This window comes from Armigeres subalbatus, chromosome 1 (assembly GCF_024139115.2).
Source record: "Armigeres subalbatus isolate Guangzhou_Male chromosome 1, GZ_Asu_2, whole genome shotgun sequence".
Classification (NCBI taxonomy): Eukaryota; Metazoa; Arthropoda; class Insecta; order Diptera; family Culicidae; genus Armigeres; species Armigeres subalbatus.
This window is the reverse complement of record NC_085139.1, coordinates 153,814,155-153,840,734: the sequence shown is the minus strand read 5'-3', so window position 1 is coordinate 153,840,734 and position 26,580 is coordinate 153,814,155. Positions and strand designations below refer to the sequence as shown.

The window sequence follows — 26,580 nt, the reverse complement described above, 5'->3', positions numbered from 1 at the left end:
TGTGATTGCGCTTCCAGATAGCGTAGACAGAGGAAGAAGACAGAGACAGCTTCAAGAGATAGTTCATAGAGAATGGAGTGAGAAAGAGAGATGCCCTCTTTCAAACGGAACGCGTTCGTGTTCATGTTGGCGCCCAACCAGCTTGACAACCGTCCATGCCTACTACAACTGTATCCGTGTAGCGGAGAGCTCATCAAATCTAATGTCGATGCTCCGCTCGTCGTCTGAACCTTCGCGGTATAAGGAGTACGCAAGACTCATTGCTGTCATATTGGTAATGAAGGGAAACTTGTTGAAGGTTTTGTTTATTTTTTATCGTATATTTGTAAAAAATATTGATCATGTGTTAGTATTCTGAATGTTTTCAGTGAAATAAACATATTCTTTAAATGCTTATTTAACGGTAATTTTTTTAAGAAGAAATATATTGTTTCTGTTTCATTAATTGTTTCGCGGATCAATTTTCACGGTTAGTTTGCCGTTGCTTTTATTCAATGTAAATAAATATCCCTTCAATTTGTTTTTGTTTTTTTTTGCATTTAGATTTTCCTCATTCCATACACTTAGCGCGCATACTTGGATGCGTTAAAGATTTTTGTTGTCGAGATGCTGGAAAATAGATTCAGATCGTTTATCATACTTGTCTCTACTGTCTAAAAATGCTATTTAATGCTTAATCCTGCTTAAGAAACAAAGGTCTCATTTACCTTCGCTCTGATGGTACGGAAACTAAAATGTTTTTTTGTTTATCTTGTTTGCTCTGTCGCCTACAAATAGAAATGCCAAAATTTGCAACATGGAATTCAATACAAATGCATTATAACATAGACACAAGCTGATCTATTTTTCCATTTATGAGTGAACAATTAACTATATTGATATAAAATAAGTATGGAAACGTACAAAAAATTATTCTATAATGAGCTATTCAATGTGATACTTGTAAAAATAAACTTCTTGTATTTGTTCCTTAGTACATCATTGTTATCGTTAAAATCTTTAATATATTTGTTTGTTATTTGTTTTTCTTTGTGTAGACGTAGACCAAATCAAGTGTAGCTATATTAGTAGATGTGTGTTTGTGTACTGTATTAAGAAGCTAATGGATAGTGCTGAATAAACTTTTCATTCTATATAGTTGTCGGCTCGTGGTTTGTGGCGTAATTGTATCGATAATAGTTAACGCGTCTGATATTGGAGATTGAACATAAACCCTTTCAGTATCAACTTAGGAGTTTTGAATGATTCAGTTTCAATATGTAGGTGTGTGTTAATTAAGCGAATTGCAGTCGTATGTATTTGTTTCTGTTTTGTTAGTACTTCTGTTTGATACATTGTGTAGTAAGGGTCTTCATATATACAATGCATTCTTTTCTGTTGTTTTCATAGATTACTGGATTTGTGTTTAAAACAGCTAACGTACGCGGAGGGACTGTATTCATGTGTACATTTTTATATTTGCAAAGAAGAGGAAATGAGATTTTAATTTTTTCCGGTAGTTTTCATTCTGTTTCGAAAACAAAATAAATAAACGTATAAATAACAAAAAAAAAAAATAAAATAAAAATAAATAGAATATTTTTTTATTTTTAAAGTCTTCTAAAAATTGCCAGATTTTCCGTTTGATTTTATAAATATATTTTCATTAATAGTAATTTTGGTATCGAATTATCAAAATCAGACTTTTGTTTGATTACTTTTAAATTACTTGTCCTTATAATTTTTAGCCCAATCCGATAATTTACATAAAAAAATATAATTTTTAATTTTCAGTCTTTTTTGACAATCACAAACATGTTTTGCATAAATAATTCACTTTGATAACAATTTTGAATTTCGATTTTCATAATAATTACTAATTTCGAAATCAATCACATTCCAATTCCAATTCGGTAGTTTAGTAATAAATGTATGTCTATACAGATTTTTTTTATCTTTTGCATCTCATTCGCTTTCTATATAAGTTTCTTTTTTTCTTCATTCGTTTGCACTCCGCGAGTAAAAGCATAGGAGCAAGATGTTCCGATTCGTTCAACATTAAAAATTTCTCTTCTAATACTATTTTATATGTGGTAACTACAAAATTTTGAATGTGTCTTTTCTTGCCCCTTTTGCAGTTTCTGATTGGTTAATATTTCTTAAATATTTTTTGTTTTTGTTTTGTTAAACCTAGTCAGTCGTCGAACAACTCATAAACTTTTGTTTATTTTCGCTAATTTTAAGTTCTTGTTTAGCTTTAATTGTTTCAAAACATAATTAGTAGTGCCTCATTTGTTTTCAAGAAATATTTTTTTCTTATTCAACAACACATAAACTGACTGCTAAAAATATTATTTTAAAATATTTAGTGCCTCTCAACCAGTGGTTAGGAAAAAACGAATGATTGAAGAATTTTAACCCCTTGGCGAGCAAATTCTCAAGACAGCATACAGCTCTCATTTTGCGTTACACAAGTTACTTATTTTTTGGACGATGGGTGCGGAGCATTTTGCCTCACGCTTCTTTAAATCGTGCATGAGTTTCTAGATTTTATAATTTTCTAACAATGCTACATCTACCAACTTTTAATTTTCTGGACCAATATTTTAAGGGGCCCTCCTTAGCCGTGCGATAAGACGCGCGGCTACAAAGCAAGACCATGCTGAGGGTGGCTGGGTTCGATTCCCGGTGCAATTCCCGTCTAGGCAATTTTCGGATTGTTTGACAGGTCATTGCTTCAAATGGGGGTGAGAACCGAATTAGAGACAAATGACATTAATGTCATGACATTCCGTGACATTTTGGTAATTTCGCTCTTGTGTCTTACACGTTGAATCTCGAACAATGGTCTGTTAGAGGCGATTTCTAGACCTACCTTTCCCTTCTGTCACGCTTTTTGTATATCTAGTATATGTACTGTCACAAAATTTTAGACCTCCTCCTCCCTAGCATCTGTGACGTCATTTTTGAACCTTTCCTTAGACAAAGTTCTAGGATAGGATCCTTAAAATTCATATAAAAAAATTGAATTGTAAATAACTTTAGAAAAAGGTTATTAGTTCAAAATCAATAGCAATCCCATGACATTTTTATGACTTTTTTCAACACTGCAATGAGGTGTTCACCTATAGACAAAGGTATAAAAATTGTATAAAATGTGTGAACTTATGCATTTCACTTATGCTTTGCCACAAAGCTACGATCAATCTTCGTCCGGCGATTTATTTTTTATTTTTATTTGAGAGACTTTCAGAGACTTATTTCAATAGACTTCAATCAAACAAGGCAATGAAAAGATTGATTTGTTTCTTATCTTTGTAATTTTTAATTAGTTCAGCAAACCAAAGGTTTGAGAATGTTTAGCGAAATGGAAATGGGATCAATTCCCCTACTTGCTATCTATTAATAGGATTCTCCATTACATTTGCGCTATAATGCGTATTTAAATTGAAAGAAAGAGAGAGAGGTCGAAATGTTTAACATCGACCATCGTAGAGTGCCTATTATATACATTGATGGATAAAAGTATTCGAAGTACTATTAAAACATGTCGAATACTTATGCCCATCAGTGTATATAAATATAAAAAGTGCTGCACACACTATTCACCGTGTTTTTGGCTTTTTTGCTGAGGTAGGCAAAATAATTTAAGTATGCAGTTTGTCTGTTCCAAAAACTTTGCTTGCATACGTTAATTAGATCATTGCAATGTGATAGGAAAGAAATTATTATTAGCTGTAGGAAACGAGCTTTTCCGTTTGTTTCCAATTCTAACAGTAGCCAAGTTCAACACGACTTATCTGCTTTTGTAAACAAAGATTCGATTTGACGAATCTGTTAGCACTCCCACGCAAACCAATAGCATCAATAAGGGAATCAATATGTCATCGATGCGCATATAAAATAAGGAACAAAAAAGAACCAAACACAAAGCTTTGTTTTTGTTGGAGATAATAATGACAAAAATCTGTTTTTTTTTTGTCAGCATCTAAAAAGGAGACAATTTTGTTGCTAACTTTTCTTTTCACCCTGTTGTTGTGCATTATCGCTACATCATTTTTTTATCTATGCTTTGATAGTTTTTGCTTTCAAGGAAATATTCGAAAATCACACCTTGGTTGCAAAAATAGCATCGTATGCTCGGAAACATTAAAGCATTAGTATGTCTAGATGAAGGCTTCTGCTACCTACCTACCTACCTGGAAGGTGCTTATTTGCGTGGATTTGTTATCAGATTCGTCATATTGACGTTTGAATTATTGTTTACCTAAGCAAATTAATCGTTTCGAAAATTTGGTATTGATTTATCATTTTGATCGAACGTGGACTGTTACATAATTCAATAAATACTCTTTTTGCATCGTTGCCTTCAAACTGAACTAAACTTTCATAATTCCTGCACTCAAGGATCTATTCATGCGCCAGTCTCTCTCTTATTACGCCCATGTTGTGTGGGTAAGTGGCCACCATTCCTGGTTCCCGAATACTTAGGATTCATGAGAAATTTGAAGAAGATTTCTCGTAATTACTTGTGTTATCTGAAGTTTTTTTTGTTCTTCATTTTGACCCCGGGTGTTTGAAAAAACGCATTGTGGATGAGCCAAAATGATCCATGCATGAGAAATGCACGGTGAACGCATGGTTGTTTGTGAGCCTTATTGGATTAAACGAAAATCTCAAGAGCCCCCCACATAGGATACGGTTACGTTGACAGATTTCTCATATGATCATATGACAGATTTCTAAATATGATTGATATATTATGAAACTTTGGCGTTCTCAGCAGTATTGAATCTATGTTTGATAAAACTTTTAAATAAAAAAACTAATTTTGCTGCTGTTAAGAAACGCGCCGATATTGCAAAGTGTATTCATCCGTTGAAATAAAATTACCCTTTAATGCACCAAAACATTTGAAAAATATTTGAATGTCGTTGTTTATTCGTCGTTCAAATAGAGAAACATTGAACTGAGCGTTATGATAATTCCAACCCCCTTATTGCAGGACGAATCGCATTCTCAATTATTTTTTAATCAAATAACAATCGGTTCCATGACTGCCGTAATCTGAAAAAGTGTCGTATGCGCCAAATTACAACATACTGGTTTTCCATTTTTCTGTTAAAGAGCGCGATGAGTACTACTCGTTGACACCATTTTTGGAAAATGGTTAAAACGTCAATTTTTCCGATCACGGCAGATGTGTGATCAAGGGGAATAGTACTAGAAGATGGCGGGACCAACGTGTCACTATGACTCTTTGACATTTTCGAGTGTGGCATTTGTCATTTGTGTCAGTTCTGGAATATTTTTTCTATATTTTGACAGTTTTACGCGACATTTTAGGTAAAGGACGAATAATTTCCCATGCTATTTAAATTTGTCCTTTTCTATCGGTAGTTCAGGAGTTCAATTTTCTCAAGAAATCCTGTGCATGCGAATAAAATCCTTCACTGTTTACCGTAACTATTACCAATTCCATTGCAATGAACTATGGAAATTGCTCGGCTACTTATGAAATGCTGAACAGTTCGATGTTTTGGACGAATGATTTTCCTACTAGAGATTTCAGGCAATCCGGAACTTTTTTTCGATACCACCGGCTAACCTTTTGTATTTCGATAGGAAACGATGAACCTCTGTTGTTTTCGGATGAAATTATAATGTGCTCGAGGTGTCGGACGAATAATTTGCATAACAATTCAATTTTGGCCTTACTGGATAGTTCAGGAGTTTCAGAAACTTTGAGAATCGCTCTAAAACTCATGAAAATCTGAAGAATTTGAGGTGCCGTATGGATGATCTCTCCTTTTGGTAAATTTTGGCCTCATGCCTCCATATCATACCGGGGTTCCAGGAGCTACATGGCTATCGGATAACCGGGTATGGCCTGGTTGGGCATACTTGCATTAGGTGTAGGGCCATGAAGCATAAATACGTTAGGCATAAAATTCCCCAAAGAACAGCTCAATGGCTTTTATGCCAAACGTATTTATGTCTAATTTATAGACAAAACCTTTACAGGACGCCCTTTATTTTCTTGCAGATATTCAAAACAAAAAACGCAATCAAAGCAGGGTGATTTAAAATCAATTATTTGCGGGGCGTATCAATTTTTTTTTATGAATTCGTCAAACCTTTTTTTTTGACTTTATTAAGGAGACTTTCAGCCCTAGGCTGGCTCGTCTCCGGTTCCTTAAACCTGATTCTTGAAGGCTATATCATATGTTCCAATATAGAGATAGGAAGTAATGATTACTAGTTCGTAGAAATATTATAGAAATATTAGAAAATTCGTAGAAATCCATTGAATTTTTTATGAATTTTTGAATTTACGCGCTAGTGGATCTAGGTAGGCAAATAAAATGTACTGGTCGGTGATTGGATTGGGTGTCCTTCAGAATCGCCATACTGATAAAAAAAAATCAACTCTGGAGTGAATTAGAAGATTTTCGTAATAACGATTGGACCTAGTCGTATTAACCAAGTCTGGAATGGGTTGATTAATGGCTAGAATTGTGTTTAGTCTGTCGGTAGTTTAGTGGCACTGTTGGAATTGCTAGGACCAATAAAATTCAACTTTGAAGTAAATCAGTTGCCATCATTATAGAAATCTCTTGATGCAGATTCTCGTATTCCGTATGCTGTAAGATGAGTGATCATTTCAAATGCTCATCCTCGTTTAAAGCTTAACCAGTTAATATAGAATCAAGAGAAAAAATCAAGCTCATATTATCAATACTCATCGAATATTCAGCATCTTCGCTTTTTCCTTTCACTATTGAACTCATACAAGTTTCTGGTTTAATAGTATCGGGTGGATCAAATGCGATCGTTTTCGGACCTCAAATAGTTTTTCTGTGTAAAATGAGTTTTTTTTCTCAAGTTCACACACAATCTCAAAAACCGCTTCCATGTACCTATACTACTCTGTGTTTTGCCACTAGCGTATTGAAAATTTCCCTTCCAGGGCTTTTTTTCAGATGCCTGTTCCGTCTCTTTGCCATTTGCATTTCCTCTTCTATCTTTTTTCTTTACTTCCAAATCCGGCAAATAAATTATGTGAAAGACAGTGAAGGCGATGGCACAAATCTTCCAAATTCATGGAAACGTGCCCCCTGAGCCATCGTTCTGATACCTTCATCAGTTATTAACGGAAAAGGGCTCTCTGGATAATAGTAAAACAGTTGATTACGGAATCGTTGGTTCCCGAAAAAATCGTCTGATCGCTTGAATCTGAATCACTTTGAAGAATTTGTGATAATTTACCATAGCGGCATTCTTAATTTTGGCGCCCCCGTAAGGCCTGGTGCCCTTGGTGGGGGCCAACCTGGTCAACCACACGCTACGGCACTGCTTATGGGTCTCTAGTAGCCTTGCGTGCAAAGATGTAGGATTGCCATCCCGGAGATTGGCGAGCTCGAATTTCGGTTCGGTCTAGGATGTTTTCGGGTTGGAAACTTTCTCGATACCCTGGGTATAGTGTATCCATTATAATTGCCACACAATATACATACTCATGCAATGACGGGCATAGAAAAGCTTTCAATTAATCGCTGAGGAAATACTAATAGAGTATTCAGTTGAAAAGCAGGCCAAGTTCCAGTTGGAATGTAGAGCCAATAAAGAAGATGACGACTCATGTTTAACGTGGCGCACTCCGGTTAACCTTTTGCATTCCGAGAGCAAACTATGAGTTTTTCTTATTCCTGGTAAAATTCTGAAGAATTTGAGGTGACGGAAGAATGATTTCCTCCACTATTCAATTCTGGCATCCTCATCCGAAGATTCCAGCAATTTCCGGAACCTATTCAGTTGCCACCGAATAACCAGTTTTATTTTAGCATTATCCTACACCATCAGTATATCTTGTGGAATTTAAATCGTAGGAAGTGTCGAAAGGCCGTTTTCTAAATTTTGTTTTAGACGGCTATATTCTATTTCTATAATTTACATATTGGACGTCATTTTAGTAAAAGTAAAATATTGTTTGAACACCCGCCATCTTTTCATATTATAATTCTCCTTGCTCACTCATAAAACCGCTTGTTGGTTAATTCATAATTGACTAAGAACGAGCCATTTGCAGTCATAAAGACTCGTTACGGTAGGTTAAGGGTTAACCTTTGAAACACTACTGTTATAAACAAAGAACCTAGAGTGGCCTACTGGGATGAATGTATTAGATTCATTTTCAAAATTAATGCTCCGAACAATTTGATTTTAATCTAACTATTTTAAAAATTGGAAAAAATGAAAAAAAATGCTGCTGTGAATGCCGGTCTAAAGAATTGGCTTGAACTGGTTCTGAAATTCTAAAACTATATTAAAGCGTAAAAAACATTATTGTGTTAAGAAAGCTAACCTTAAAAACTCAAATAATTGATCGGATTTTTATTTCCATTTTTCGTAATTCAGAGAAAACAACAAAAAATGTTTTTTAACAAATTGGTACCGAATTTTCCCATTTCATCGATACATATAAATAGCGTTGGATAAAACTCAACAGCATAGGGTACTTCCAGTTCGAAGACTGCAAGTTGTACTCCATAATTGCTCTTCAAAGTGCGTGTACATATGCACATTTCCGAACAAAAATTATAAAAATCTCATTTTTGCCAAGAATGTTACATATGCAGTTTCTCAAACAAACGGTTCAAATGTACAGTAACGTAGTATCTGTTCGCCTATACTATGTAAATTATTGATTTATTATGATGTAGATAAAGCAGTAGTTTCGATGCCAAAGAATTGATCTACTACTGATCAAACGTTGAATTCGAGAAAGGGTTTGTTCCAAATTCGTGCAAACGGCTATGGCTTCCTACACCATAAATTGGCCATTTCTGTCAAAATTTGTTAGTCGCTCACTTTATTATGGTCAAATTTTCTAACATTTAAAATCAAAAAGTTTCTATTTTTATGTTTAGCTTAACATTTCCTTGAATTTTACCCAAAATCAGGCCAAATCCTCTCACCGGTTCACACGTGTACCCCAAGAAAGGGGACCTTAAATAAATCAAATAAACTGAAGAAGACAATGAAAGGAGATACAATGTTTAACGGGAAAGGTCAACAGTTGACAGTTACTGTTCTAATTTTTACAATTACAGTGAACGTTCGTTAATTGTGTTTTCTTTAGTTGAAGGTTTGCTAACTGCGGCGAGACCCAATTAAAAGCTGCCAAACGTCATATGTATCGCGGGATCGATACCTTTTAGAGTGTAAAATCTTTCTTTCTTCAATGCAAAAAGTAAACAACATTGACGACAAAACGTCCACATTAGTGAACAGAATTAACGATTGCATCATGACATCCTTTGACACTATATAAGGGGAATGTTTACATGTTTTACCCGTGTTTAAATACAAGTTAATTGAACATAAGGGCAATGTCTACAATGTTTTTATATAGAGTTTTTGACCCGTGAATTCGTCTATTGGACGTGCAGCAATTTGCGAACGATCACTGTACGATGCAGTTCCAAACAAAAATTCAATTCATGACACTACTAAGTGGCTTTCACTTGCAGTCAAAAACTAAATTTTGTTGATGGAAATTTTAACTTATTCTAATAGTACAACACAATTGCTTTGTGTTTCTAGAGTACGGCTTTTCTATGTTAATATTGGCTCTAAACCCAATAAGCGGATGCTAAATTGTCTCAAAATCTTTTGTAAGAACCATACAGAATCTGTACAAAATTGCAAAAAAAAACTAACTTTGCTTACATTAGCTTACTTTTTTGCATATACAAGATTGTAAGGATTGCTGGTTGGTTGAACCGATTTCGTTTCAGAGCATTAAAACTAGAATAATAATTTAACAATTTGTTGCTCATGTTACGAGCGTCGTTTTTTCACTAACATTCTGGGAGATGAGGCACAATCAAGGGTTCTTAAAAAGTTAAAGCAATAACGCTTTAGAGAATACAAACATCGAGAAACTAGTGTGGTAGTTCAGCCAAATGATTTAAATAGATTATTGCACATAGCTCGATTGACCGAAATGTTGATTTTTTATTCCATTTTACCACTAATCTCAGAAGACTGCAGCAAGCGTATAACAATTGCATCAAAGGGATTTTAAGTCTCTTTGTTTGTCGTGCAATAATCACAACATTTGTGTTAAGTATGCAATTTTGAATTAAGTCGTTTGTATTTCTGGTAATACCCATTTGGTGGCCAATCCAGAGGCTCCACAAACAGGTTCCGTATGTGTCAATTCGAAAGCTACCTTCATGAGTCGTCCGCAGTTTTTGTTTTTTTCTCTCTTAAACAATCTTTGTTTTTTTTCTCTTAAATTTTTCGATATTGTCTAAGCTCGTTTTTTTGTCGTACCACTAAATCAGTAAAACAATTACATTTACACAGACAGTGCGGTGAACAAAAAATATTAAACTAACGAATCATTCTTGCACTATTGTAGAAAATATATTAAAATAAAGAACTCTCTGCGGTTGTATAACACCTATAACCATAGAAGAAATATTTAAATGGTTTATGTAGACATAATGACAGACGTAAAAATATTTTGAATAAAGTTTCAATGAAATTAAAACTAAATAAATATGATGAATTTCAAAAGTATGATTCAACAATAGTTGCGTTTGCCTTTCGAAAACAATCTGCAAAATAACTCGTTACAGGCGAAAAGACTATCGTTTAGTATTTATCTGTGTTATATTCGATTTCGACAAACACTTGCCTTCAGTTGATTACTTTTTCAACTAAACGTGAGTATTTCTGTCTATGAAAAAAATCACAATTATTTTTTCTAACTTTTTTTTTAAGTGTTTGTGTTATAACGTCATTTTCTATGTTTTTTTTTGTTTGTCAAACTATTTAGCAAGTTGTTATATTGTTTTGATTTTAATTGACCAAGACTAGCGCGCACATGTTGGGTGGTTTTTTGAGCCACCACACTAAGGCGCAGTCTCCGTTGGATATTTCAAATCATAAATTTGAAAGCTTCTAATGGGGGGAGGAGAGCACTTAGAGAAATTCTAACTTTGCAATGCTATGCTTCATGTCACACCCAGCGCCGCTTGCATCGCCAAGCAGAGCATGCTGCGATGGGTGATGTAACGGACTGGCAGCACCAGCTGCCGCAGCAACCGCCGCCACCGACGCAAACGGATGCTGAGCATGGTGCTGGTGGTGATGATGGAGCAGCTTCTGCCTGCGATGGTATATGCTCTTGTGGTTGTTTAGGCTATTGAGTGTGCGAAAAACTTTGTGGCATAGATTACAGACGGCATTGTTCAGCGGTTGCAGGTGCTGTTGCTCCTTGTGCCGTTTTAGGGTGAGTTTTGTACTTAGTAATTTACCGCAAACATCACATCGATGGCAAGCAGTCAGCGGAAGCGGTAGGGTCAAACGGTTTCCTCCGCCACCGCCCGAGTGGTTCAAATCCGATGGAGATGACGGTCGTCCTGCGTTCATACCTGCAATCATCACCACCCCAACATCATCATCAGGCGAGTGTGCGTGTGTGTCCCAACCATCATCCGACCACCGTAATATTAGAGTGTGCAATTCATATTGCGTGATTGCGATTGATCGGATTGATAAGCAGCATCACCGGGAAAAGAAAAGAGAGACAATAGTGACTTACTAGTTTTTTGAGCAATTGTGTTTTTGTTTTTTTTTGTTTTAATTACTTCTAATTTCAGGCATATTTTAGTTACTTTTGATTTTGAGAAGCGTAATGTTTTCCGAATTTGAAACGAAAATAGTATTTTTGTTTGTTTGTAAACCAAATGATAAATGTTATATTATATTTTCCATTTTTCAAATTATTCCTGTCAGTGAAAACAACATGAATGACATTAACACCTACGGTTTTGATGAATTAAGTATAAGCAGGGTAAGAGATTATAAACACACGTTTCAATTCCATAACATTCATTAATATCCCTGAAGAGAGATAAGATCTTCCGTCTATCTAATTGGTGGAAGCGGAATACGACAATTCTGATGTGTGTACAACTCGGGATTATTACAATCTGTTGCTAACGAAAATACTACAAATGAACGTACGACGCAGAACTATTAACGCACGAGGCCAATAGTTTGCGTCATTCGCTTATCTCTTCTCGCACTACTGTGGTAGGTTTTTACCCCAGCTTTCGGAAAAAGCTAACAACGGTACCAAGATCAAAAGCAGCCAAAAAATGTACAGCTATACTTGTTTATGCAATATCAAATTGTTTGTTTTCGGTTAGAAAAGTAACTTTTTTGTTTGAATGAGCCTGATTTTGTTTTTAGAAGTCACTAATGTCTCAATTTTTGTTTTCCAATTTTGCATTTTTTTTAATGTCTACAGAATTTGGCGTTCTGGTCATATGAATTAAAATTTAGGTTTTGTTTAGTTCGTTTAACAGCTAATTCGGTACATTTAAGATAACATAGATAGTTTTTGATTTAATTTTTGTTAACTACAATTTTCTCCTTGAACAAACGGTTTAGTCATGCTTTTCTAAAAGTAAGTGAACGAGAACTGTGTAAGCGTAATTGCTATGTGAACCAAAATTATTCTACTAAGTTCTTAGAAATAGTCCTACTTCTATTAAAAATAGTGGGATTTTATCTGTGTGAAAGTTTTCCGTTTTCGACCGTTATAATAAATGTAACATGTAAAATAATCAAGAGAAATAATAATAAAAAACATTTAAGCGTTACTATGTTGAGTGATGCAAGGCGTAGAAAAAATATTTGTCTAGGCTGTGTGATGACTCAAAGAGAAATACTGGTGCTTCTGATCGACGACACTGGGCATGTTGGTCAGAGGAGGCTGTGACGTCGGAACAGCGTTCGGTGCCAAGTTGTGCTCCTCCTTTGGCGGCTTCATGTTCCTGTGATAGATGCTCTTATGGTTTCTTAGGCTATTGAGTGAGCTGTACACTCGTTTGCAAATATTGCATATGGGTTCTTTTGTTGGCCTCATATGAACGTTTTGAATGTGACGTTTAAGGCGCGTCAGCGACGATAGGTTCTTATTGCACGGGTCACAGCGAAAGTCCTCGCCTGATGGATTCAGCGGCATGGAATGGAGCATCGGGTTGGCAGTTGGTGGCAGCATCGAGCACGATGAAGCAGGAGATGGATCATTGATATCAGACGATTTTTCGATGAAATTTGTGATCGTCGTCAGTCGACCTGACGACAGAAGAAGTTGTAAAATACGTCGCATATTAGCCCAAAAAATATTCAATAGTGACAGTAGGATTGTGTTGTATTTAATGGATTGATTTTTTCCATCACCAATTGTGAACTTTACAGTTGTAAGTAAGTTTTCCTTGGTTCAATATAAAAATAATAATGTCCGATCGACTAATTTGCCTTTTTTTGCAACTTGAATTTAAACTATTTTTTTCTTATTCGTTTGCAAAAAGCCGGTATATTAAAAATAATCTACGAACGGAATTACAAATCATACCAATCATAAGTGTCTAACATAATCGCAAAAATAATTTCAATATCCCTTGAACCATTAGTAATGTAGTAAAACTAAAAGTTAAATAATAAAAGCGTTGAATTGGTCTTTCCTAACAATAAGGGCTTCTGCTTACCGAACTAGAGACTATGTATGTTTGTGTTTTCAGAAATTGAGCTTTTTGGTTTTTCGTTTTCCAGTGTACGTATGTGCTTTTTACATTTTTTTGTTTTGGTATCTCTAGTTTCATTATTGAACCTGTGAAGACATTTCTACACAATAAAACGGTTTGAATATTGACGGAAAGTATCTGATTGTAAACATGGAGGACTTTAAAGAAAGGGTGGAGAAGTGGGCATCGAACGACTTCCTTCCGTCGAAGCTATGGCACAAAAAAACTATGGTGGACACTAGCAGCGCCAGCTACAGGTCGAAATCGGCAACAGACATCGCTGGTATCCTGTATCTGTATCTTGTGTAACACCCAGCATTTGAAAACTCTCAGAATATTCTTCAATCAAACTATGAGAAAAATAGCATAACGGGCAGATAGAGGAAACATAAGATGACTTTCGTTTACAAGGCTTGCATTTTGTTTTTGATCACATAAATTCACAAGCCGCCATTTATGCATCAATTACCGTTACCGAGGAAAAGAAGTGTAGAGGCAAGAAAACATGACTTGTAAATTGAGTAATGTCCTTCTCCAAATGAAATATACTCGTTCTGGGTATAGGGTCCCAATTTGATGATTGCGAGATCTCCGAGGGACATTAAAACCAAAGTGCGAAAATGTTCCGGTCGGCACCAAAGCTAGTCGCTTTATAAGGGCCACCAAAAGATGCTTAATAGAAGACAAAGGTTTATGTAAACAACGTCTCGCCGAACCATGAAGTTTGATACATATATTCGAATGATTCCGATTTGTTATCATTTGATCATACTCACGGAACCGTACGGAAATTGTCATGTCTCAGCGTATCTCTGACGGACTCCCGATCTGCAGCCACAATTGGTCAGCAAATTAGTTTCAGTTTCTGGGGAGAGTATGAAAATTGAATGTTCAAAAAATGCATATTCAACATACTCTCGGAAAAACCGCCAAAAATTTCCGGTGTAGACCGATCAATGATTCAGGATAAGGACAGAAAACTAGAAGAATTTCGGGGTCCGATGGTTACAGTTTTATCAATATCGGATCATATTAAACAAAGCTACGTCAATTTGGATTTCAACAAAATTTTGCATATCTCAAACTTCTTGTCTAACCCCTGAATGTCCTAAGGGCACATGTACCCGAAAGTGTTAATTCACAATGGCGTTAGTATACAACTGGGTGCTGCGGATAGAGCCACTTTTGTGCTCTCAAGCGAGTAGCGGGATATTTTGACATCAATCCCATAAGCAAAATTATTTTGCAGTTACTTGGCTGTCAAACATTTCCCGCTCTTCGAATTTCTCTTTCCATGATGCATGAAGGCGCACAAATGCGCAAGACTCTACATGACTTTACGATGGTTTACATACATTCCGGCTCCAATGAGGTGCTGAATCTCGTGAAATCTTGTAACGAGTGCATTTTAGTTGCATTCCTACTAATTTTCCATTCGAAATATAATGTGAATATATTTGATAAAAAGAATGCAAAACTCAAACTAAGTTTATTTTTATTTTTTCCCCAAATAATAACAATACTTCTCAATATAAGATTTAAAACGAACATAACCACAATTTGCAATGTTTGGCTCCGGCACAATAGAAAATTTTGGCTTCACTTTGACAACCAAATCGATTCTATCCGCACCACCCAGGTATACAAGAATGTGGCGTGTTTACGCAAAGCCATAGAGCTTGCTGACGTTTAATCTGTTTTCTCTTTCAAGCACATGGGCGGATAGGATTTAACAAATCCTATCCTCTTCGCGTTTACAAGAAAGATGATGCTGACGTTTAAGCAAGCCTTATAGTTACACAAGGGAGAAAGTGTATAGGGATGCGCAAACAATAAGCAAAAACAGCATTCCTAGCTTAACGGTAAGATGCTGAAGGTGACCACGGTGAATGTGCAGTAAAGTGATTAGAATTTTGACTTTTGCGCAATAATATTTTCTGTTTTAATCATGCTCCCAAATTTTTAGCTAATTTGGTAGTAATTTGACCACATAACAAATTCGGCAAGGGAGCAGATTGTCTTTGTTGTGAAACGATTTGACGATTATGAAAACCACCAATTTGAACCACTAAACCACAGATAAACAGACGTAACACTAGATAAATTACCATCGACCATGACTTCAAAGTTCAATTTGAATTTGATTGATTGCGCGTTTCACAACTAGAGACGCTAGCGTCGTAATCCTTCGAGTTTGACATTTAACTTCAGCGCCTTATGGTGACAATGTCATACGAAACATTGTTTCGTGTAACATGCTCGCAAGGTAGTGGTAGAGGAGTTGAGCGATGGATTTTTCAGAAAAATGTTCAAACTGTTACGTCTATTTGTCTGTGACTAAACTGTGCGGTCTAGTTTCATTTTTAAAACGTTTTTTTTATTTGGGTGGCTAGATCAAATAGTTACTGTATCGAATTATCCTTGCGAGCAGAGGCGTAGGATTGCCAATCTAGTGGGAACTTTGATTATCGCACCGGGTGGGAACCATACTCGACTCCTTGAGTAAGTAACATCGTAAGTAAGTCGCATGTAATTACGTTAGTACGAGAGGATGTAATTAAGCGAGGTCAAAAGTTTTCAAGAACATGGGCACGCAAAGGCGTATGCGCATAAGAGTGAAAGTACTCCAAATCGTCTGTATTTCAGGTTAACAGTACGCAAGAGCAGAACAACCTAAAAACGTAAGCACGCAAGGTGTAAGCATGTTATGGCGTAAAAACGATGAGTGCATAAAACTGCACAAGTAAGCGCACAAACAATGTTGCTAAAGCCGAAAGCATCCAAGAATGTGATTATTCTTGGGCGTACGTATCTAAATGCGTACCTATATAAAGAAAGGACCGTTGTGGAAGAAGTCATTCAGCCGAAAGCAAAATTTGGAAAAATATGTCATTTGGTCCAACAAACCATTAGGCTGCAACCCATATAGCTAGAGGTCATTTGGCCGAAAATGTCATTTTGCCGAAATGAAGATACAACCGAACAGACCATTGTATGTATGTATGTATGTATGTATGTATGTATGTATGTATCTATGTATGTAATTATCTACCATCCTGGCTTGAGTCTTGCTCTGCATACGACTCCACTGAATAAGTCGAATTTAATTACTATTCTGCTTTCAATGCACTGCTGTATGCAGGGCCAAAAACGGAGGTGGCACACCCGTAAGCAGAGACACTTACGCGATACCCGCGAGATAGAGAGAATCTCCTTCCAACAGTGTAATCCCACAGACTAATAATACGACCGAACAGACCATTTAACAGAAAATGACGAAATGGTCGTTTGGCCCGAATGGCCGAAAATGTCCTTTGGCTGAACGGGTTATACGATCATAAATGTCGTTTGCAGAACGGGTCATATGGCCGAAAATATCGTTTGGCCTAACAATAGTGAATGTGAAAAGTGTGAAATGACACTCACTCTCATTGTGCAAAGTGAGAATTGCGAAGTGGCAAATTAGGAGTGAGAAGAGAGGAGTTAGACGACTAAAACGAAAAAGGAAAAAATCTCATTTATTACTTTCTATTTCTAACTTTTTGCTGCAAGAAGTGAAAAATGAGAAGTGCGAAGCATAAAGTAAGAAGTGAGAGGTAAGATGTCTTAACTTTTCATTTGTTATTTCTCGCTTCTCACAATTAGAATGGATGCTGTTGGCCGTATGATCCGTTAAGCAAGCGACATTCACGATCTTATGAACCGTAAGGCCAAATGATAATTTTGACCATATGAACTGTTCTTCCAAATGACATTTTCAACTTTATGACATTATCGGCCTCATATTATTGACTTCATGACGCATTCGGCCAAATAACCCTCTCTACCAAACGACCACTTCGACTTAACAACAATTTCGTTAGGATTAGAAAATTATTTAGAGTTTTTTAGTGGAATGTATTCACTTGTCATAAGACGTAACGTGTTCCATCACTTGATTACAACTTCACAAATACGTTTTTTGACCTCATCAGTAAAATCAAGTGGTGGAATCAATTGGAATAGCATTTTCGTCCAAATGACCTATTCAGTTTTTGGCCGAAAAAGTCGTCTAGTCAAACCAGGTCACTCCGAACCTGTTTAGCTAGACGACTGTTTTCGGCCAAATGACAAATTCGGCCGAACAACATTTTCAGCGTTTGTTGTTTGACAAATGACGTTTTCGTCCATACGTTCAATTCGGTCAAATGGAATTCGGATAGATGACTTTCGACCGAACGTGTATTTCGGCCAAAGGACCCTTCCCCGCGTTTCGTTCGTTTATACTCGAAGACGTAAAATCATAACCGCAGCGAAGTCGTAGATTTCCATCCTCGGAAGCCGTTTGGTGTTAGGATTTCAAAAGAGCAAACTGTTAAGAAGGTAGACTCCGTCTTGCATAGCTCCGTGCAGATCTTGCGTTCTCACTGATGCTATTGATAGTAACCTTCTAACAGTAAAATAACTCTTGAATTTTGGCGTGGCGTATCGCGGCTGTGTCTTAACGAACACTTATAGGCAATGTATCATCGTAGTTTGAACGGCTTGTTCCGATGCGATGCGATGGGAAATGTTACGGGACGTTTACTCTCTTAAACATCATGGAATGGCATGACCGATAATCTTGACAAATATGAAATCACGCCAGTTAGTAATCGTTTGTTTTCCAAAATCTCGAAAGGTTGGTTATACGATCCCCACCACCTACTTATTACACAGAAACCTAAGTTCAACGTAGTGACCTACTTTTTGGATAATACTTTAATTCGTAAATCTGCCATGTTTTATGTTAACCTCAGTAAAATGGAACGAGTGAAACAGTCAAGAAACCTGAGTTGGAAAACTAAAGAAGCAACGTGGACATCGTGTTTACGAACATAATCGGTTGTGGTAGTTTGTACAAGTCGTAACGTTGAGGATGAGAGAGATTCGTTGTCGCCTTCCAATACTAATAATTATCCGTTGAAACAAGAAAAAAGCGCTTTCTCGATTGCTAGATCGACCACGTAGACCAGAAGAATTTCCGTAGATCGCAGGTTTTTTTTTTCTTCTATTGTATTTGTTGTCTATCATGTATTCAGCAGGTTTCGCATTCGAAAATATATTATCAACACATTAGCGTTAGCACTTCTACTTTCAATTTACATAAGGTCAATTTTTGAAAACACTTACATTTGCATACAGCTTATAACTTAGTAAAATCTCCATTTCCAATTTCCACGTTCTTATGTGAATATTTGATTTGATTATACATAACTATATACATCTGTTCCGCAATAATTTTAGTTTCAATGCCAATATGTATTATAACGCTCTGTAAGTCATATGTACAACGTATATCTATGTTTCAAAATTGTTTGTTCACGTGATTGTCCATTTTTGTATTAGTACTTAAACTACCGCAAATGTGCCGGAGTACATTTGTATACTTTTTTTTTATTGGGGTTTGTTGATTAAAATTGGGGTGGAGATGGGTAAAAAATTCAATGGCGTTCCTATTTTCGGGACTGGGATGGTGAGGGCAAAGTAGAATTTTGTAACATTCTAGGGAATTTGTTTTGGTAGGCGACATCGTTTCAGATCGCTGGAAGCGCTACATTGCCGCATCAAATAGTGCAAAGAATGTCGAATTGTTCATGGCCAACTGCGGTGTTTCTGGGTTTTGGGATGTGCAAAAAGCCTTTTCATTACATTCTTGAGCATATGCAGCGCCTCCCACGATTCGTTTAAATCCACTGAATCTACCAGAAATTTTGACATGGCGGAATTAGTAGCTGTCGTTTAATTGATTGCATCTTCAATTATTTTGCAAGAAGCTGCGTGCGCATTTGCAGTTGTGTAAGGTTTTCACGAAAAAGAAAATAAAAGAAACCACAAGGACATCTCATTCGTTCGTATTTACCAATTGAACATTTGCTAGACTTGAACATTATTTATTATTGAATGCAGCAATTAATAAATGAAAAGGAAATTAAAAACACATATAGGTTTTTTATTCTGTAATACATATTAATATTATGAGTAAAACACACAAACACGACGTTTAATAATGAACACGACCATAACACGAAATATCAGAATTCCAAATAACAATTATACAATACTGAAAACACTGATCGGAAATTAGGAAACGAATGTAGGCACACAATCGATAACGGTTAAATAATGAGCGAACTTAAATGAAAAGGAATACCAAACAAAAATGAACGATTTTCAACTGAATTCTGTTGGGGATTGGTTCGTCATTTTTTTTAGGAGGGTTTCGTTTTGCGCGGATCGTGACAGAAAAAGCGGTTAGTCATTTGAAAATGAATAGTACAGTTAGTTTGAGGTTAGTAGATCAATCTGGAATGGAAACGAGTTTATCCATATTCGTCCTACGTCTTGTGTCATGTAGTTATCTGATAATTTGGAACAAAACTAAGTCGCGTTTTTTTTTTATCAGAGTAGCACGTAATGTACAAAGAATGCTCGACGCGAATTTACAAACCTTTCACCGATTTTTATGAATTGGAACCAAAAATACATTCAACCTCTTGCATCTTAGGTTACACTGAAGTCCAATAACCGTAAAGCAATATCGTAAATAGTATCGTTTAATTGGAATTAAAAACAAAATAAATGATATGTACACGGTTTAAGATTGATAAGCCTCCATTTTGTTTGTTATTGTTTGCTTGACACAACATTACACCTTTCCTTGACGTGGTAGTCGTATTAGTTTGGATTTTTGTTTTTGTTTTCGAAGAAAATATGGAAAGTGGAAAAAACTGTACTGTACTAATTGCGTTTGATCTGTCGTCGTATAATTGATGGAAAAAGGGAGACTGAGAGATTTGAAAACAGAAAATAGAAAACAGAGCTGAAGCGAGGTTTTTGGTGGCTGTTTAATCCATATTTTCTTATGCGATAAAAAAAACTTTAAACTAACATTGACGCTCGTCTTGTTCGTTTAATTGTTATCGGTATTAGTTTATGTTTGGATTTAAAATTGGAAAATGGAAAATATATATTTTTGGGCTCATTATGTTTTTGGTAAATAAAAATCAATATGTAAATAAATGTGAGAGATAGATTCCACAGTCAAATAGTAAAATTGAAATGGTTTGAATTTCGGACTTACCTTGCGGTGAACCAGCTAGTTCTGCAGCTTGGAGGGCTTGTGGGTTGAAACCTGTTTCATGAAGACGAATTTGATAGGAAGCTATTATTGAATTTATTAGATTTATAGTTTAGGCAAATGATGTTTTAAAAATAATTTTAAAATAACATTTTATCATTGCGCTTGAATAAAACAATTCGAATAGGTGTTGACTGAGAATATTTCCAAAAAAGTTAGAAACTACAATGAAAGATTGCCGCTGTCTTCACTGGTTGAAACATATTTTGCTTACTTCGATAGGTTTGGAGCGAAATGTCATTGCAAAATTTATACGATTTGACAGTTATGTACCCAATATGTTTATGAAGAAACAAAGGGAACGTAGCGATAACCTTGCTCTGTAGTTTTTAACATTTTATTTGTTTCCCAATTTCGTTCGAAGAAACTTTTAATTATAGACCCTAATTCCATTTTTTTAAACAGTAAGCTGACCCTGAATTCGTAGTAATCGATCGAATTTCATTTAATATGTTGATTTTCATTTATTTTTCATGCTTGGCGTAAAGAAACTCTTAGCTGCGGATTCAGATGTCGCACAAATCGTGTATAGAGTTCACGTGTAAACAACCGTTCTAGAGAGTAGAACTATTTGAGAGCCATACACTAGTTATTTTCGTTTTCAATGCTTATTTCTCGGCCGCTGTCTAAGTAAATTTCCTTCCTAGATTAGATTGTGCATTTGAATTCTATATGATTCACGCTACATGTTTATTAGAACCCCAAATTTAAAAAACCATTTTTTTCTAATCTGTTAATTAGATTGTCAGAGAGACAATTATCTTTCCATACAAAAAATACATGACATATGCAATCATGAACCTATCAATGGTGCTAATATGCTGGGTCCAAACAAAATAAGGACCGATACAAAAGAAAAGGAAGCCAGAAAGTGTTAAAACGAACAGACAAACCCAGTATCAGCAAGTGGCAAAGTTGGATGAGACATATTGAAAGAGCGCAGTTCAAGTTCAAAAATTAATGGTGCTCATTAAATTCAATTGACAAGTGAGGAGTCGAGCCCTTACTTGTAAGTATCAGCAAATAAATGTCTTAGAATGCTCAGATTGATTATATTAGTAATTATCTAACTCATATATGCTTATAAGCTTATTATTTTAAATTTTCTTATCATAATTCTCCTATTGGTATGAACATATTTTGATCTAACCTGCTAGAGCGGCAGGGTCCGCCGCAAGCGCTGCCATCGAGAAGTTGAACGACCCTGGAGGGGCAAACAACTTCTGATCTCCGGGCGAAATCAGAAAAGGAGGCGCCGCGTGGGAATGTATGCTGCCGTCCATATCATCTTCATGAGGAGAGCTAATGTGTTGACAAAGATAGAAAAAAAAAGAACCACGCTGTATTTTCGACGTATTCCATGTAAATGTATTAAATACCTGATCGGTCCCTTAATATCGGCAGGGTGCGGCATATCATGATGATCCTCCACAATCGAGTCCGAACTGTTGTCGTTCTCGACATTCGAGCTGCACACTAGCTCCATTGGTTCCGACTTGACGTCCTCGTTGGATCGCACGGAGGGAGACGGGGTGAGGCTTTCCTTGTCGGTGTGGGAACCTAAGCTGCCACCACCGTTTCCGCCGTTGGTTGCTATACTCACTAGATTACTGCTGGCTTGATCAGCCACATTTGAGTTATCTTTGCTGTGAGTGTTTAGGTTGTTGTTGTTGTTGTTATTGTTGTTGTTATTCAGATTGTTGGTATTGTTGTTAATGTTGATGCTATTGTTGTTGTTACCTGTGGCAATGAAAGTAAAACCTATAATTTAGTCAGTGTGAACCACGAATAGTTGAATGGGTTTTCCAATCAGAAGCGATGGCCATGTTTGACGAACATCATTTCCGTTTCCTGCGTTGAAAGCTTCGCTTTTCCGAGGTACAGTCAATGTACGTCAAACCATTCAAACAATAAAAAAGTTCTCACCATTAGGCGTCTTATTGCTATCATGCCGGTGCTGTTCCTTTATGTGCGGGGAGTGCGGTGCACTGCTGTTGGTTTTCATGCTGGTGGAGAAGTCGGTTGCCGTTATTTGGGGCATGTGACTCACTACGTCCAGGTTGTTGTTATTGCCAAGAAGGTTGCTGTCCGTAGACATCCGATGGCGTTTCATAGAGAGCTCATCGGACTGGTTTGAATTGTTGCGCTCGCGTCGGAGCGCGGCGGCTGCGGCAGCCCTTCTTAGCAGCAGATTCACCGAGGTTCCGCCGTGGGCTGCAGGTGCATGGTGCGGGTTATTGAGATGTGAGGATGGAGGCACCCCCTGGGCGAACAGTGCATCCTCGACGAACTTATCCGTATAACTGGGGTGATGGCCTACCGGTGTTCGGCTGCCCGATCCGGTTGATGTTTGTACTTGTGCTAACTGAAAATAGAATAAAAAGGAAGTGATGTTCAGTTCGCCATTTTGTGGATTGCCCTGGAAAAGTGGTATCAAGTTGTGCTGATAGTTACTTACATTATGTGTTTCATCAGCTTGCTGCTGGGTCAGTCCTGACACTCTCAACACTTCTGCCGTCTTGAGAAAGGAGCTAAGAGATCGTTGGTGAACATTCACTTCACCGTGGTATATGAACTCTACGAGCGCATGGAGATCTGTGAACGCCACATCTTGTAGTACTATTACTGGATGTTTGCATGGTGTGCTCTGTGGAAGGTTGAAATAGAATGTGATGATCAATATTTATATTATGTAATTTTTGTTGCATAAAGCGCTGAGATTTTAACAAAAACCTTAACCTCACATAACATGCAAACCAAAGGAGCATTCCTATGATTGATCGTATTGTGAGTAGTTGCAAAAAAATTTACTGAGATTTCCTTTGAAATTTTTTTTCTCTGAAATTTTCTTTCCGTTCTTGCTCGGAATTGCCCCTTGGATTAGCAGTTTTTTTTACAATCGGAAAATGATTAAAACAAAAGGTCAACAGGGTAATTGTGTTTTGTTATTGATACTTCTCATTTGATTAAATTAAGGCATACTTCCCTTTTGAAAACATTGACTGATTTTTAAAGAATTGACCCCTTCTGGCGAAAATTGGCGAGGCGAAAATTGACCCCAGTGGTGAAAATCGTTTTTAGGGAGTTTATTTAATAATACTTTTATTTTACGATTTAGCCTAATGGTGTCTTCCAGACATTTCATCAGTAAGTTAATGCGCTTCTTAGGAGGTATTCAGCTTTAGGATCGATCCCGCTGAAAGTGATATGAAAAAAATATTTTTTTTTAATTTTCCAACATACGAGGTTTGTGTATTCACAAAAGTTGTAGAAAACTTCTTTTCAAAAGTCGCAGACGCCAAGTTCATAATTTCATTACTTTTGGAGATAGGGTAAACTGGGGTAAAATGCACCCCCGGGGCAAAACGACCTTTTGGAATTTTTGGCGGTGTTTTAGACATATTTTCAAGAATGTTTACTGCTGGACTGGTAGTTCGAGATCCGAACTACATGTGCTGTAGCGAGTTCTCTCGAAAAATTGCCGAAAATGTCCTCAAAAACGTCAAAGGGTCGTTTTGCCCCGGGGGTGCATATTACCCCAGTTTCCCCTATATTACTGTTTAAGCCTACACGTTTTAAACATTTTCATCATATAAGCATAGGGCATATGGAGACGCATGGTGCATTGTTACATCAACTCCTTGTAACTAAACTTTTTGTGCAACAATTAAAGGTTTATAATATTCTGCATACCAGTGAGAGCATATTTGAAGTTAAGATCAAAAAAACCTGGCGTGATGTTTAGTGTGGCAAATATTTAGTGTAGAAATTATAATGAAAAAACATTTTTAAGGGTTTGGTGGCATAAAATGTGAAATACAGTCCCATCCCGATTTTGACAACACCCGTTTTTGGCAACATTTTACTATTAATTGCATATTATTCGGCAACTCGGCCATACGAAAACCATTTTTTTGTTAAATATCTTGGCTGTGCATATGCACAGCATATGTTTCGAAATGGATGAATTGATATGAAATTTGCGAAAAAGAATCCACGTGTCTTGGAGGGACTCGAACCCTCAACCTCCTACTCTCTAGATAGGCGTGATAACCCCTACACAACAAGACCACTTAAAGGTCACGTTTGCGGAAAAGCCATCAGAATCTGAGTACCAACCTCCACCGCGGTTAGCTCTTTTTTTGCAAATTGAATATCTTTCGGATGCTTGATTTGCCCAATCTCCACATTTGCTTTACTGTTGTATATCCACAGCCAAGCGAGTGCACATTGTTTATTAAACGAGAGGATCGCACTCCATGCCCCCAGCAACGGACTGGGCGGGACGGTATAGAATGCGAATTCAATCGCACTCTGCTGTGCCAAAGGCTTGCTTGGCTAAAGCATTTGATGAGTTTGATTGCCTTTACGTAAACGGTCGCGTGTACTCAGACGACTAATGACGGTGAAAGACCGACACTTGATTACAATTAATTGCATATTATTCGGCAACTCGGCCGTACGAAAACCATTTTTTGTTAAATATCTTGGCTGTGCATATGCACAGCATATGTTTCGAAATGGACAAATTGATATGAAATTTGCGAAAAGAATCCACGTGTCTTGGAGGGACTCGAACCTCAACCTCCTACTCTCTAGATAGGCGTGATAACCCCTACACAACAAGACCACTTAAAGGTCACGTTTGCGGAAAAGCCATCAGAATCCGAGTACCAACCTCCACCGCGGTTAGCTCTCTTTTGCAAATTGAATATCTTTCGGATGCTTTGATTTGCCCAATCTCCACATTTGCTTTACTGTTGTATATCCACAGCCAAGCGAGTGCACATTGTTTATTAAACGAGAGGATCGCACTCCATGCCCCCAGCAACGGACTGGGCGGGACGGTATAGAATGCGAATTCAATCGCACTCGAATTCAATCGCACATTTTACTCCCGTTTTTGGCAACACCCGTTTTTGGCAACATTTTCTTCCCGATTGTGATGAGTGATCCAGGAGCAAGCGAGCCACGGTAGGTGTAATAACTAGTGTTTAGCACATTCGATTTTCTAAATGCGCTATATAGCCATCAAGTCGTTTTGCTTATTATGCGCCTCTTTTCTGATACCAGCCGAGAAACTGTCATTTTATCCGTCTTTCTGCTGCATTCCCGTATAGATAATAAGCAACAATTTTATTCCAAAGAGTCTTATTGTTTAAAATTGACGCGAATTTGTCTAGCGATTAATATCAGAACACTGTTGACTTTTCCAGCTTCCTGATGTTTCAATTGCATAACGAACCTTTTGATTCCATCATGTTTGCCAACAGTTCAACAGTAATGGTAAGAGTTTGGTAACATGTAACCGTAAGGCTTTCGAGCAGGCATTGCAAAAAACAGTCAGATCATTAGAAAAATTGGGTTAATCTAAGCCATCTTGATGCTTTGTGCGGGGTAGGTTAAGAGATTCCTAAGATCTTTGAAATTGGACGTTCGATGATTCACCTTTTAATGATCTTCAACGCTCAACAATGGAAGCCTATTTAGTGAAGCGAATCACTTGGTAACACAACAATGAGTGTCGTTACGGTGCGCTGATCTTCTTCTTCTTCTTCTTCTTATTGGCATTACATCCACACTGGGACAGAGCCGCCTCACAGCTTAGTGTTCATTACTTGCACAGTTATTAACTGCGAGGTTTCTAAGCCAGGTTACCATTTTTGCATTCGTATATCATGAGGCTAACACGATGATACTTTTATGCCCAGGGAAGTCGAGACAATGTCCAATCCGAAAATTGTCTGGACCGGCACCGGGAATCGAGCCCAGCCACCCTCAGCATGGTCTTGTTTTGTAGTCGCGCATCTTACCGCACGGCTAAAGAGGGCC

General features: G+C 37.0%; 1 protein-coding gene across 2 annotated transcripts in view; it reads right to left on the bottom strand.

The window, feature by feature from the left end:
• The window catches only part of LOC134205308 (broad-complex core protein), a 222,075-nt gene that overhangs the window by 11,838 nt on the left and 183,657 nt on the right, over window positions 1–26,580 (bottom strand). The window contains exons 3-8 of one of the 2 annotated variants that reach the window (XM_062680453.1): window positions 23,207–23,395; window positions 22,675–23,113; window positions 22,128–22,509; window positions 21,899–22,050; window positions 20,692–20,772; window positions 300–11,426 (exon numbers count right to left, since the gene is read on the bottom strand). In XM_062680453.1, coding sequence (XP_062536437.1) covers window positions 10,975–11,426; window positions 20,692–20,772; window positions 21,899–22,050; window positions 22,128–22,509; window positions 22,675–23,113; window positions 23,207–23,395 — 1,695 coding nt within the window. In that variant the 3' untranslated portion in view covers window positions 300–10,974. Of the gene's footprint in view, window positions 1–299; window positions 11,427–20,691; window positions 20,773–21,898; window positions 22,051–22,127; window positions 22,510–22,674; window positions 23,114–23,206; window positions 23,396–26,580 lie in introns of those variants that run through there. The other variant, XM_062680454.1, reaches the window with a different exon arrangement.